The 12,437-nt window shown below is 54.5% G+C and overlaps 4 protein-coding genes across 4 annotated transcripts; 1 reads left to right on the top strand and 3 right to left on the bottom strand.

The window, feature by feature from the left end:
* Nucleotides 1-690: 690 nt before the first annotated feature.
* HMPREF1541_06295 (uncharacterized protein) lies at nt 691-1,455 on the bottom strand (the record flags this gene model as incomplete). Its single annotated transcript, XM_008720631.1, has 1 exon — nt 691-1,455. One exon carries the CDS (start codon nt 1,453-1,455, stop codon nt 691-693), a length of 765 nt encoding a protein of 254 aa, XP_008718853.1.
* Nucleotides 1,456-3,582: 2,127 nt separating this feature from the next.
* HMPREF1541_06294 (uncharacterized protein) lies at nt 3,583-5,357 on the bottom strand (the record flags this gene model as incomplete). The annotated part of the gene is made up of 2 exons (XM_008720630.1): nt 3,583-4,101; nt 4,155-5,357. The coding sequence occupies 2 exons, from the start codon at nt 5,355-5,357 to the stop codon at nt 3,583-3,585; spliced, it is 1,722 nt and encodes a 573-aa protein (XP_008718852.1).
* A 2,598-nt stretch (nt 5,358-7,955) lies between these two features.
* On the bottom strand, nt 7,956-9,798 carry HMPREF1541_06293 (uncharacterized protein; the record flags this gene model as incomplete). The annotated part of the gene is made up of 4 exons (XM_008720629.1): nt 7,956-8,836; nt 8,884-9,167; nt 9,216-9,628; nt 9,673-9,798. The coding sequence occupies 4 exons, from the start codon at nt 9,796-9,798 to the stop codon at nt 7,956-7,958; spliced, it is 1,704 nt and encodes a 567-aa protein (XP_008718851.1).
* A 1,101-nt stretch (nt 9,799-10,899) lies between these two features.
* HMPREF1541_06292 (uncharacterized protein) lies at nt 10,900-12,327 on the top strand (the record flags this gene model as incomplete). The annotated part of the gene is made up of 1 exon (XM_008720628.1): nt 10,900-12,327. One exon carries the CDS (start codon nt 10,900-10,902, stop codon nt 12,325-12,327), a length of 1,428 nt encoding a protein of 475 aa, XP_008718850.1.
* Between the last annotated feature and the right edge of the window lie 110 nt (nt 12,328-12,437).

Below are 12,437 nucleotides of genomic sequence, written 5' to 3'. Positions count from 1 at the left end.
GTGTGACATTAAGTAGATTAGGTGATAGACAATCGAAGCAGATCTCGAGGACGTAGAACAAAGTGCGACTTCATGAGCCGTGAATTGTAGCAGTTGCCAGCAAATAACAACAAGGGTGCAGTCCGCGGCCGCCTTGTCACCGAGCACCAGGCTACCAGCGCCCTCTTTGAATGTTTATATATCATAAACTGCAGATTTCCCTCCAACAATTCCACCAAGACTGAGACTACAAGGTCTCCTAAGAGCCAAGCCTTACGGAATTTACTAAAACCGTCTCCCATGAGGTAGACTCTACGTGGTGAGCAAGACTATAGGTCCTCTGCAATCTGTCAGAGACTCCTCGAGACTGTTTAGGGGGTTGCAGTCCAACTGTAACTTGGTTTTTTGCTTTTCGACTGTTCGAATACTGTACAGGATTGGAATGTTTTGTGGCTTTTTGGGTAGTGCGAGCAGCAAAGCAGATTACAGGCGAGGCATGAGGCTGGTGCGTTTGCCTTGTGCGTTTGCCAAGACAAGGCAACAACGCCAGGCGCGGAGTACAATTAATTTTGGTCCTGGCTTCGCTTGGCTAAGCGTATTGCTACGGGTATCTCAAGCACCTAGCATCTCTCTGAACGCCTCTTCAATTGCGCCGCGTCTCTCTGAACCCATTCTTCCCCTCAACTAGCGCCTCATGGGGTTCATCCGGGATCATTCCACTACAGTATCAGAAGACCTCTTACTAGAACTCGAAGGCGGCACCTTCCTCAAGCCATCATAAGACCACTGATGGAGCTCCGTCTCCGATCCCACCCTCCTACCCTTCCGATCACGTTCCGCCTGTGCTTCTCTCCTCACGTACCTCAGGTAGATCATGGCCACCAGCACCGCAGCGATGATGCCCACTGCTGCTGCGAGCGTTGCGCCCACGACCACCGTAGTCCTGCTGTCGAAGAGACCTGGATTTCGGCCCGCTGTCTCTGTATCGTTATGCGAAGTGCCACTGGATGAAGGCAATATCAGAAGCGCGGTCGACGACGGAGTGCTCGACGGCATCGCAAGCGTAGCCTCGCTGGCAGACTCATTCTTCGGCGTAATGGCATAGTCGCCGTAGATACGACACAGGAATTTCGGCGTAAAGTTGATGTCTGGCCTTAAGCAATGGTAGCCCCGGGGACAGCAGCCTGGGCCGCATTCCTCCAAGATGCTTTTCTGGCGGAGCAGGAAGATTCTTGTGTTTGGGTTGATGGCAGGGTCTTGAGCGATTTTGTCGCAGCTGATGGGGTCGATGCGGTTGCAGTTGGCGTGGGCGGGGCAGCAGTAGGCTGAGGTGGAATTGAAGAGGGAGATGCAAACGTCGTCGTTGGCAGGACATGTCCAGTCCGTGGGGAGGTAGGGATCCGTGGCACTGCAGTTGGCTGTGCCGCTTCGTGATTGGAGTGAGGATGAGAACAGCGTATCGATGAAGTCTGCCATGGAGGATTTTGGTAGAAGGAGAGAGGGTGAAATCTGTCTGCGGTCTTGTAGAAATCTAGCCGCTTTGATACTGTAAAGTCGGAGGGGCGGGCTGATCGCGGATCAAGGATAGCTTTGAGCTGTCGGTATCAGAGGCTGGATTACGAGTAAACACTGCTGCTTAAGAGGCGAGGAGAGGTGAGGAGGCTGCACACAGAGAGAGGTTGGCAATTGTGTTGATACAATTGCGAAAGTCGCGCAGGCGATACATGTTGACAAATACAAGCGACCACGTCGAAGCTGCAAGCCAGTATGATGCCATCAATCCCACGCTGCAAAAATTGGACGAGCTGCCTCATGGTTGAATGTCTTTGTCACTCGTGCTGCTCAGTTGTGAACTGAACAGCTAGAATCCATTATCCCTCCGTACCAAGACCGGTATCGTGACACGGCCCATTCCACTTATCTACAACTGAAACATATCAGCTACTCTCATGTACCTCCTTCAAATCCACGCCGGTTCAGCATCCACAGGCTTGATTTGCTTTCCCCATCGTGCCATCCCATACGCCTCGCTCTCCTTCAGGTCACCTGCAGTCGGATTCCCGTCTCCACCAACGCCAACCGCTTGCGCTTGCATACCCTGAGCGATGGCGTTATGTAGACGCTCTGCTCGCTGCCGGTCGTCAAGTTCGCCCTGCTCGTACGCTGAAACTGGCGATATCGCAGCACTCACATTGTCCCGTGCGGCTGCCAGAATTGCGCTGAAAGAATCGCTCGCGGACTATTGAGGAGAATGCTGCGCCGGCTTGCGTGGAGATGTTGCAGCCGCAGTTGTGCCGCTGACGGCTAGACTACGACTTCGTGCCGAAGAGTCTGACGAGAATCTGGAGGTCGGTCCAGCATGGTCTACGACGACGGTGCTGGCCGGCGGACCACTTGGCCGACCCGACATGTCTGGAGGAGGAACGGGACCGCTCTGCTTGCGCTGTTTTCGTCGCCACCAGAAGACGATGCTCAGTAGGGCACAGAGAAGAAGGAAGCCACCCACCAAGCCGCCAGCAATGGCTCCAGCGTTGATCGCGCTCGAAGCTGGTTTCTCAGACGGCTGGGCAGTAGCAGTGGCTGAGGATGCGCTGGTACTGCTGGATCGACCTGTTGTTGAGGCTACGGTAGAGGCAACTCTTGAACTCGTGGGGTTTGCAGTCGGTGTATGGCTGCACGTGCCACCGTCGCAAAGCAAGTTGCAGCAAACATCGTTGCTGTCGCCTGAGAGTCGTTAGCATGGTGGAAAGAACCGCGTCAGCTTCTCGACTCACAATCTCGGCGACACAAGTCGCGTTTCCCTGGATCGACACTGGAAGGATACACGGCCGCGGCCTTGTTCACCACGCAGTAGTCATGATCCCCCGTCAGCCGCGAGCGATCGCAACTATACCCAGGTGGGCAGCACAGGCCGTTACCACAGCCCACAAGTTGCTCTTGCAGGTTCGTGTTCTCAGGCCACCAGATCGTCCACTGGATACTGGCAGCGTCGCAGCTCACAAGCGGGATCTTCGCGCAGGCTTGCACATCCGGACAGCAGATTGCGTTCTGGGCATCATTCAGCGAGATGCAGAAGGAGCCGCCGTTGCAGCTCCAGGGGTGGTCGATCCGAGGATCGGCCGTGTTGCGGCAGTCGAGGGTGTCGCGCTGTGCGAGGGTACTCCTGTGGTTTCTGCTGATGGCGATGGGGTAGGAGCATAAGGCGGATGTTAGCCAGTGAAGGAAGACTATGAGCATGTAGGTTTGCCAACAACATATATTGTGAGCCATCTCTTCGGCTGTGAAGATGGTGCGATATTGGCTGACACTGCTCGTACGGTAAACAATGCTTTCAGGTGTCGATCGACCATTTGCTCGACTTGACCTTCCCAAATTGCTGGGGTAGATGCGTTGCGAAGGAGAGATGTAGGTGTGTCGCCAGTCGCGTTGACACTGAAAACCTTCACGCGTTTGTGCTGCCTTTGACACCGCCAACGGCCTCGCTCAGCCTCAACTACCATCATCGTAACCGACACAGCCCGGCGTGACAGCCTTCGATTCCAGCACCAAAGCGTCAATAGCCGAAAGGCGGGTATGATCACCGCATCCTCTGTCCGAAAGCTCTTATGATACCTCAGCTCTCGCCACAAACTCTAGGCCTATGTCCGATGTTCTTCTCACCGTAGTACCCAGGTTGAACTCCGTATCCGTCAAACCCTCCTTTACCCGAGCCGTGGCCCTTTCCATCCCCTCACCTCTCTGATCCGCCACCCTGACTTCCGCACGCAAGAGCAGTTGGGCGATAGCGCTGACGAACTCGACCTGACTAAATTTCTTACCAGGACAGACGCGCGGGCCCACAGCCCAGGGAATCCAGCCTTGTTTGGCGAGCTCGTTATCGCTCAGAAGGACCTCTGCGCCGGTGGAGTCGAGGGTCAAGAACCTGCTCGGGGCGAATAGGTAGGGATCTGGGCCGTTGAACTCGGTGGGAAGGTAGCCGGAAATTACGACCGGTATCGAGACCAGGGATTTGGGTGGTATGTCGATGGAACGGTTCAGGGACGGAACCTCGATCGTGGTCGGGTATGAGGGCGATTCGTGCGGGAGGTGGGCGACTGACGAGTGCAGTCTTAGGGTTTCGTACTGTGAACAGTTAGATCGAATTGGTGTTGGAAGTACGAGGCGACACAACGTACCATGACGGCGCGGACCCGAGGAAGTCTCTCATACGCCTCTTCGTACGAGAGCGTGTCACTCTTGCCAAACACTTCATCCACCTCGTCTCTCGCCCAGGCTTGCACGTCTGGAAAGGCGGCTAGGTACGGAATGGCGAAGCTTAAGCTCATGGCTGTTGTTTCGTAGCCCGCAATGTTGAAGATGAACATGTTACCGTAAAGCTCCGCGGCAGTCAGGTGCCCAGATTTCGGGTCTTCCTCCTTCTCAGCGTCGTTGGCCCGAACAAGCAGGGTGGCCAGATCTGCCACAGCTCCTCCCTGCTGTGTGCCTTTCTTTTGCTGCCGCTGCACTGCCTCAAGCAGATACAGTCTGTACTCCTCGACAGCCGTTTTGACCCTCTTGAGAGGTTTCGGCAATATCCAGTCCGGCACCGATGTCTTTAGGCCTCCGAACAGGATGACGCCCATTAGGTTCGGGTACATGACTTCCAGACATTCCAAGTAGCTCAAGCGATGGCCCGTATGATTGGACGCCACGCCTTCCTCCCCATGTCCGTGTGCCGAGCCAAATGCTGCTTTGCCCAGCACATGCATGGCCAATATGCCACTCTCCTTTCGCACCTCCTCTAAGGTCATTCTTCCAGCACGGACCAACTTTTCCATCAACTCATCCATCCGCGCCCAACTCTCGCGCCACACGGTAGGATAGACAGCCTCGCGGAACGCACCCCCAACTATCTTTCGATGACGCTGCCAGTCCGGCCCGTTCGCTGACAGCAGATTTGGCCCAAAGACGTCGAAAACGGCGTACAGATCCGGAGGATGCTCGTACTCACGCCAATTGCGCTTCACCGCCACAGCGGTCTGTGGATCCGTGGTGAAGAACTCGGTGCGCGACGGCGAGACGACGATGAATGCGGGGCCAAGCCCAAGTGGTGGCGGGCGATGAATGCGGCCCTTGTCTTGCGTGGTCCAGCCCATGTAGCTGTAGGGAATCCATGTGCTGAACCAGGGCAGATGGCGCAGCCAGAGGAAGCGCGGGGCCAGCAGCATCCAGAGAGGATCCTGCCATGACCATGGGAGCACGATGATCGGGAGGTTCTGGTGTCGCGCGAGCGCGTAGTTCGTGTAGAGACGGTAGAGGCGGGCGAGTACTAGGTAGGCTAGGAGGAATGAGAACAGGTATAGGGGGGTGTAAATTGTCGGGGTCAATGAGGAAACCATAGTGAGATTCGACGGCTCTGGAGGGCCAGTAGTCCTGTTACGTTTTGCCAACGAGCCACTCAGCAATTACTGGCCTTGTGGTAAGCTTCAGGGAGTTGATGCGCTGGAATGCTAGGATGAGTAACCAGAATCACGACGCCAGACGTGCGTGAGGCAGGGTACTTGAACCGGGGAAGGGGTCGGTGAGAACTAAACACAATGAATAAGCTGACTTATCGCCTCATAGATCTCCGAATGCGGGAGAAGGAGTGAGGGCCCTGAATTGCATATAAAGTTTCTTGAGGCATCCCCGCTCGCCGCCCTGCTGGAGGCCTGAAGCCGCAACTTTCGGCAACCTCGCCTATCGAGGCTTGAGGTTTCGGACCCACGTTGCGAGGCAGTATGGGCCTGAGATGATACTGGACCGCAGACAGAAGTGTGCTGCAAATAAGCATGTGCAGTCAGAGTAGCACCACCCTTTAGCTGGCGGACTGTTACTATCAAGGTGGTGAGCGGTGCCAAAGATGATACTCAACAGCGCCTTGTATGACACTTGTGAATTCTGAGCTGAAGCTGGTAAGAGTCTGTGTAGATAACAACACTGTTCAACAAGACTTCTTAAGGTCGTATACAATATACAGCGAGGGTTGAGGTTGATGAGTTCATCCGCGCTTAAGCGCTGGCGCGCCAAGACGCTAAGGCCCTGCAAGGCAACCTGGTTACCCTGGTAGTGAATCTGAGAAGTCATGTACTTTCATTGCCTCAGCTCATTGACGCGTACGTAGATAGTAATGACATTTCAGCATCTTCTAGCATCTAAGCCCATTTTAGCCCACTTCATCACCACAAGAGTCAGACACAGCTCGCACGAAGTACCAGGAGAGAGGCTACCATTGCAGCCGACATGGGGAAGGTCTAGAGATATCACGAGCATCGTTGACAATAGCAGTAGAGGAATGAGAAGCGCTCATGACACAGATGTTGTATCGAATTCTGGTCTTGATTCTGATGCTTCTTGCATACTACAGACACCAAAGCATCTGACCAGACAAGTGGTATCTTGTGTTATCTACCAACGATAACTGCTGCATGTCTCCTGCTTTGACTAGCATTATTTGTGCCTTAGACACGAAATGTCGTCTTTTGAAAGACTCAAGATGTTCAGGGCAGACCTAGCTGAACATCGCAAGGCCGGCCCCAAAGAACAACAGGAAGGCCAAAGTGCTCTCATGGTAGATGAATATGGCAGCGCCGGACGTCGAGGTAGGAGAGGCTGTGGTGCTCTGGACAAAAGTGTTGGACGCATGGACTGTGCTGACGAAGGTACTATCATAGAATGTGATCTCGCCAGTCGCAGGGGTCCCATCAGCTGCTGTAGAAGACACCGTCGTCGTCATATTGGAATTCGTAGTAGTGGCATTCTGCATGAGCATGGAAGAGGTCGAGGTCGAGGACGAAGCAGTCGTGGTGGGAGCGGGGAATGACCAAGAGGAATACGCCGGATCGACTTCCTTGGTACCATTCGCGGTCGCTGTAACCTGGTCAGTGCCTTCATAATTCAAAATGACAAGAACTCACGGCAGAAGACTCCGCTGACATAGATGAGGATCGCAGCAATCGTCTCGTCACTCTCCTCCTGACAGCCCCCGCCCTGTAGAAGAGCAGTATCACCCTCACGGACGCATCTAGCGCAGGTACTCTTCCACAATCCGAGTTCGCAGGTGCATGTAAGATTTCGAGAGGAGCAGTCTCCGGGAGGGATGCCGGAAGCGCCAGCAAAGTTGATGCAGGTTTGCTGCAGGAGTCAGTGTTTATCGACGGGCTGGGGCAGGTAACTCACCGCACACTGAGGAAGTTCAGACCAGACTTCGTATGGTCCAGCTGCTAGAGTGCATGTGAGAACACCGACGAAAGCTAGGACAGCCAGGAAGAACTTCGAAGAACCCATGACGAAAGGCTGCGACAGACAGTGTGTGAGCTAGCTGTACGTGAGTAAGGCAATGTCCAGGATGGTAGTCGAATTCGCGGGAACAGTAAATTGCGATGCTGGTCGTCGAAGAAGAAGGATGAGGACAAGTTCAGAGTCAAGTGATGAAGTTGATCTTGGCTCTCACGGTCGCGCCTGCCACAAGTGAATGATCGATTGCGCGGCAACGGCACCTTGAAAATCCAGCACTCAAGCCACCTGCTGCGCCCCAGTCGAGCCTCATCACAGAGAGAAAAATCTTCGCCTCAAGCAACGCGTGGGCAAAAAAAGACCTCCTGCTTTATCCAATCCAGAGCCATGATCTCGCGGCAATTTGCAGTGTCCGCTTTACGCAAACCTGCAGAGAGCCGATTGTGACAATAACACCTACCTCTTCCGACATCCGCATCATCGACAGTCGCCAGCCTCGCTCCTAGACTGATGCCTGATAACCTGGAGTCGGACATTCAGGGGAGGTTAGCTGCATCCTTGGTGACGTAGAGCTAAGTGAACGAAGGAGAAAGCCATGAGTGAGGTCGACTTCGCGCCAATCAATAGCAAACCAAAATCAAATGACATGTTCAAATTACTTAGCCTTGGTACTACCTGTGTGGAACGCTCTCTGGATCGTCCAGTGTTCCATCCGACCTCGATCAAAGATAGTGCACCTCTTGCCACCACGCGCATCTCTCGTTAGCTGTCGGATCCTTCTCGGTCTTGACGCCTGACGCACCCCAAGCATTCATGCTCGCGTTCCCGTCTTGAATCGGGAATGTTGGCAGGCCTGGTCCATTCGGGTCGCCTGTGGCGATGAAGTTGGTGATGTAGCCTTGGTGAACCGCTGCTATAGCGGCATCAATATCCCCTTGGCCGTTGTAGAAGGTATAGAGCACGTCTTGTCCGTGAGTAGCAGGTGGCACCTGAAATTCATATGCGTGCCCTGCGTTGTCGAAGGCTCTGTTGAGATAGTTGGTGTTGCAGGTGAAGATGAACTCACTGACCAGTAGCATGCTCCTTTGTAGTGGATCATGGTATGGCAAGGAACCGTCATAGACATCAGGGTACAGATCATTGATGATATAGTCCAGGACTGCGTCGGAAGCGTCCGGGTGAACGTTTGCTACGAAATCTCGTAGCTTTTCGTTCGTAATCATGTCTGGCGGAGTGAAAGTCACTCCTTCGTTCTGTTGGTGCCCAGTGAGAATCTCGACGCCTTCGGGAAATCGTCCATCGGCAAGCAATCGGCTTGGAACGTCTGGAACAAAGGTGCCATCCACAACAGGATTGTAAACGAACGAGCCGTATTCCGCGTTGAGGATCTGACGGGCGTTGGCAAGGATCAGAGTATCCGAGTCAAGCGCGCGAGCTTCGTCAACAGTGCTGACGTTTGCGAAAGCCAGGAACGTTTGTAAGACATCCTCCTGTTGCTCCGGAGTTGGTGCCGAGTAGAACCCGGGAGATTGAGCAACAGCTCGCTGGAAAGAGATATCCTCCTTGCCACCGAATGCTGTGATCTGGTGTTGAACAGAGCCACCTAGCACAGTGTCAGTATTGCTCCAGAGCCCGACATCTCTGTCTTACCTCCAGCGGATTCACCCATGATCGTGATCTGGTTGGGGTCGCCTCCAAACAAGTGGATGTTTTTGGCCACCCATTCAATCGCCAAGCGTTGGTCGTAGAACCCAATATTTGGCAGTCCTCCCGCAGCTTCCCATGTTGGGCCACTCGAGAAACCAAAGACCCCTGTACGATAGTTCAAAGCCACATAAATGATACCTGGATCGCCACTGGCTTGGCTGGCTTTAATAAGCCCGCTCGGGTCGTAGAGATTCTTGTTACCCGTCGCATACCCACCGCCGTAGATCCTGCGATTGTCGATTGGCATCTGAATCATGATAAAGGATAGTACTCACCATATCACCACGGGAGCACCGCGACTGTAGTCATTCCAGCTTTGTCGTCTGTTGTACCGACTTTTGACGTTATCAAAGACGGCCCGCGGCACCACAACGTCCAGAAACAAGCAGTCTTCCGTCGTGCCGAGTGGAATGTCAGGCGGCGGATTGGTCGCTAAGAATGCATCGAGTTGTGCCTGAGCTCCCGTGTAGTCGAATAGAGACTCGTTGCCGGCCGCCCACCAGTTGCTATATACCAGAGCGATGAAAAAGTACCATGCAGGATATCCCTGTGGACACACTGCAGTGAAGTTTCCAAGCTCAACGTCGCTGCTCTCGCCATCAGGAGACTCTGGCGCTGCGAATCGCAATTCGCCAATCGGCGGCTTCGCGTATCGAATGTTGCTAAACTCGTACAGATTCGTCGAAGCCTTGAGAAGTCAGTCAAGCTTACCAACCCGCCAGTCAAGCTTACATTGTACACACCCTCGTGGATTTCATAACCGAGATCAACCTGTGGTCCTGCTTGCTGGAAGCTTGAGGCACAGAGAGTGCTCAGCACTGTAAGCGAGAGACCGAACCCGGCTTTGGAGCACCGCATTTTGAGAATTGAGGGCTGCAACACGGCATCTACCTCTCAAAGGGCAGCATTGGGTGGGCTTCTATATATGTACCTTTTCGAATAGCTCCTACCGCGTATTCTACCTTTTTGGGTTACGGTCAACAGCCACTGGTTGCGACCGTCACTCAGACAGATATACTAGCCCTTGCTGCCCGGAGCATTCCGGAGGCCTGAATGTGGCCTTCGTTGACCAGGTCTGGACATTTTGACCGGCGCCATCCCCTGTAGAAGGAACTGAGCAGGGCTCAGGTCGGTCCCTGCTAGCATGAATGCGGGGATCCGAGCGAGATACCTCTTGCAGCGCGGGGGAACAGGCTTATAGGGGAGGAAAGCGACCACTTAGTGGCTCCGCAGATGCGAAGGTCGCATCATGCCAGGTCAAGCGACCAAGTCGGAGGAACATTGAAACGTTAAGAGCCCGACAGTGCGTAAGACTTCATTTCGCATAGCGAGAATCCCCGTCGTTTGACACCGCGAAGAGGGGGAGTGGGTCAAAGGTTTTGTCCATCATCCAGGTAGGGATTCTGGTTGGCGACGCTTGCAACAAGCCGCTGCGTACGGAACCGATGCCATGCCCTTCGGTTGCGAGCTCAAGCATTAGGGGAGGTCCAGCTGCCGGTGACAGGTGCGGTGGGGCTTCCGAAAGGGCGGGGAACATTATTCATTGTTCATTGGCTCCGGTGGTTCGAGAGCAGCCTTGTAATCTTGGCTAGGCGACGAGGCTACATCTCACAAACAGCCTCCGCGTGAACTTCATCTTTGTCCACTGCGGGGGAACTCTGTGCATAGGCTTCTTGTCAAATCGCTACGGGCAGACAGCACAACTATATATTCCCTACTGAGAACAATTCAAGCTCCGGCCTCCTATACCCAAGACATGATAGGTCAAAACGACCAGAGGATCGATCTCATGTCTAGACAGTGCCTCTACCTTGAAACGCTACCTCAATGAGGAGTACTTCAGACTACTGCTTGGAGAGTAGATTGGCGTTTGGCGTGAGCGTAACCTCATTCGCGGTTTGCAGGTAGTACGGCATTTCTCACCAGCCTGCTCGGACGGTGGATTTGCGGACCTTCGGCATGTCCCGGCCAGGGTCAACTCTGAGCCATGGCATAGCCCAGCAGCTCAGGAAGTCGACTTCAGCGTTGTTCGAAGACTCCAACAAGTCGCAAGACAAGAAGCCTTCCGGCAATACTTATGTTGCCAAAGTCCGGATCGGGCATAAATATGACATTGTTGGCTTCATCAGTAGTGGGACTTACGGTCGCGTGTACAAGGCGCGCGAGCGTAATCCCAAGGGCGACACGTCGAGTCCAACCACCAACGGACCCAAAGAGCTCTACGCCATCAAGAAGTTCAAGCCAGAGAAGGAAGGAGATAACATCCAGTACACGGGGCTGTCGCAGTCGGCCATCCGAGAGATGGCCCTCTGTACGGAGCTGTCTCACCCCAATGTGGTACACCTCGCCGAGATTATCCTTGAGGACAAATGTGTCTTCATGGTCTTTGAGTACTGCGAACACGACCTTTTACAGATCATCCACCACCACACACAACCCACACGCCGACCCATCCCAGCCTCCATGATCAAGTCCATCCTCTTTCAGCTCCTGAATGGCCTCTTCTATCTGCATCAAAATTGGGTCATACACCGTGATCTCAAGCCAGCCAACATTATGGTAACCTCATCAGGGCACGTCCGCATCGGCGATCTTGGCCTCGCACGTCTTTTTCACAAACCACTTTCCTCCCTCTACTCCGGCGACAAGGTTGTCGTGACGATCTGGTACCGGTCCCCCGACCTCCTCCTCGGGGCCCGCCACTACACCCCCGCCATCGACATGTGGGCCGTCGGCTGCATCTTCGCCGAGCTGCTATCCCTCCGTCCAATCTTCAAAGGAGAAGAAACGAAAATGGACTCAAAGAAGACCGTCCCCTTCCAGCGCAATCAGATGTCCAAAATCATCGAGATCCTCGGCATGCCGCGCCGCGAGCACTGGAAGGGACTGGCCGACATGCCCGAATACCCGCAACTTCAGAGCCTGATGGTCGGCCGCGGCGGCATCCATGGCACCGGCAGCCTCTACCCGTCCCACGCGGGCGGCGTACCGAATCGCGCCGCTGGCGCCGCCACCCCCGGCGGCGACAGAGGCAGCAACCTCGAAACATGGTACACTAATTGCATCCGTGCGGCTAACTACCCAACCGGCAAGTCGCCTGGCCAGCGCGGCCTTAAACTCCTGACAGACCTATTCGAGTACGACCCCGAAAAGCGGCTCACGGCCGAGGCGTCGCTGAAGCACGAATACTTTGTCTGCACGGATGAGAATAGCAGGCATAATGGCGAAGTATGGGTGACGAACAACTGCTTCGAGGGCCTGGAGGAGAGCTATCCGGCTAGGAGAGTCAGTACGGAGACAAATGATATCGGTACGGGGAGTCTGCCGGGTACGAAGCGCGGTGGGTTGCCGGATGATAGTCTGTTGCCGCCGGCGAAGAGGCGCTAGGGGCACCAGATCCATCAGTGGCAAGCTGGGGTGGGCGCGGCGCATGCAGAGGAGGGCGATGCGGTAAGGCGGCTGGATTCGGTGGAGGGGCCGGAGGAGGAGAAGGATGG

The sequence above is a fragment of the Cyphellophora europaea genome (genome assembly GCF_000365145.1).
Source record: "Cyphellophora europaea CBS 101466 unplaced genomic scaffold supercont1.6, whole genome shotgun sequence".
Lineage (NCBI taxonomy): Eukaryota > Fungi > Ascomycota > Eurotiomycetes > Chaetothyriales > Cyphellophoraceae > Cyphellophora > Cyphellophora europaea.
Note: the sequence above shows the minus strand (reverse complement) of the source record. Positions and strands in the feature narration are given on the sequence as shown.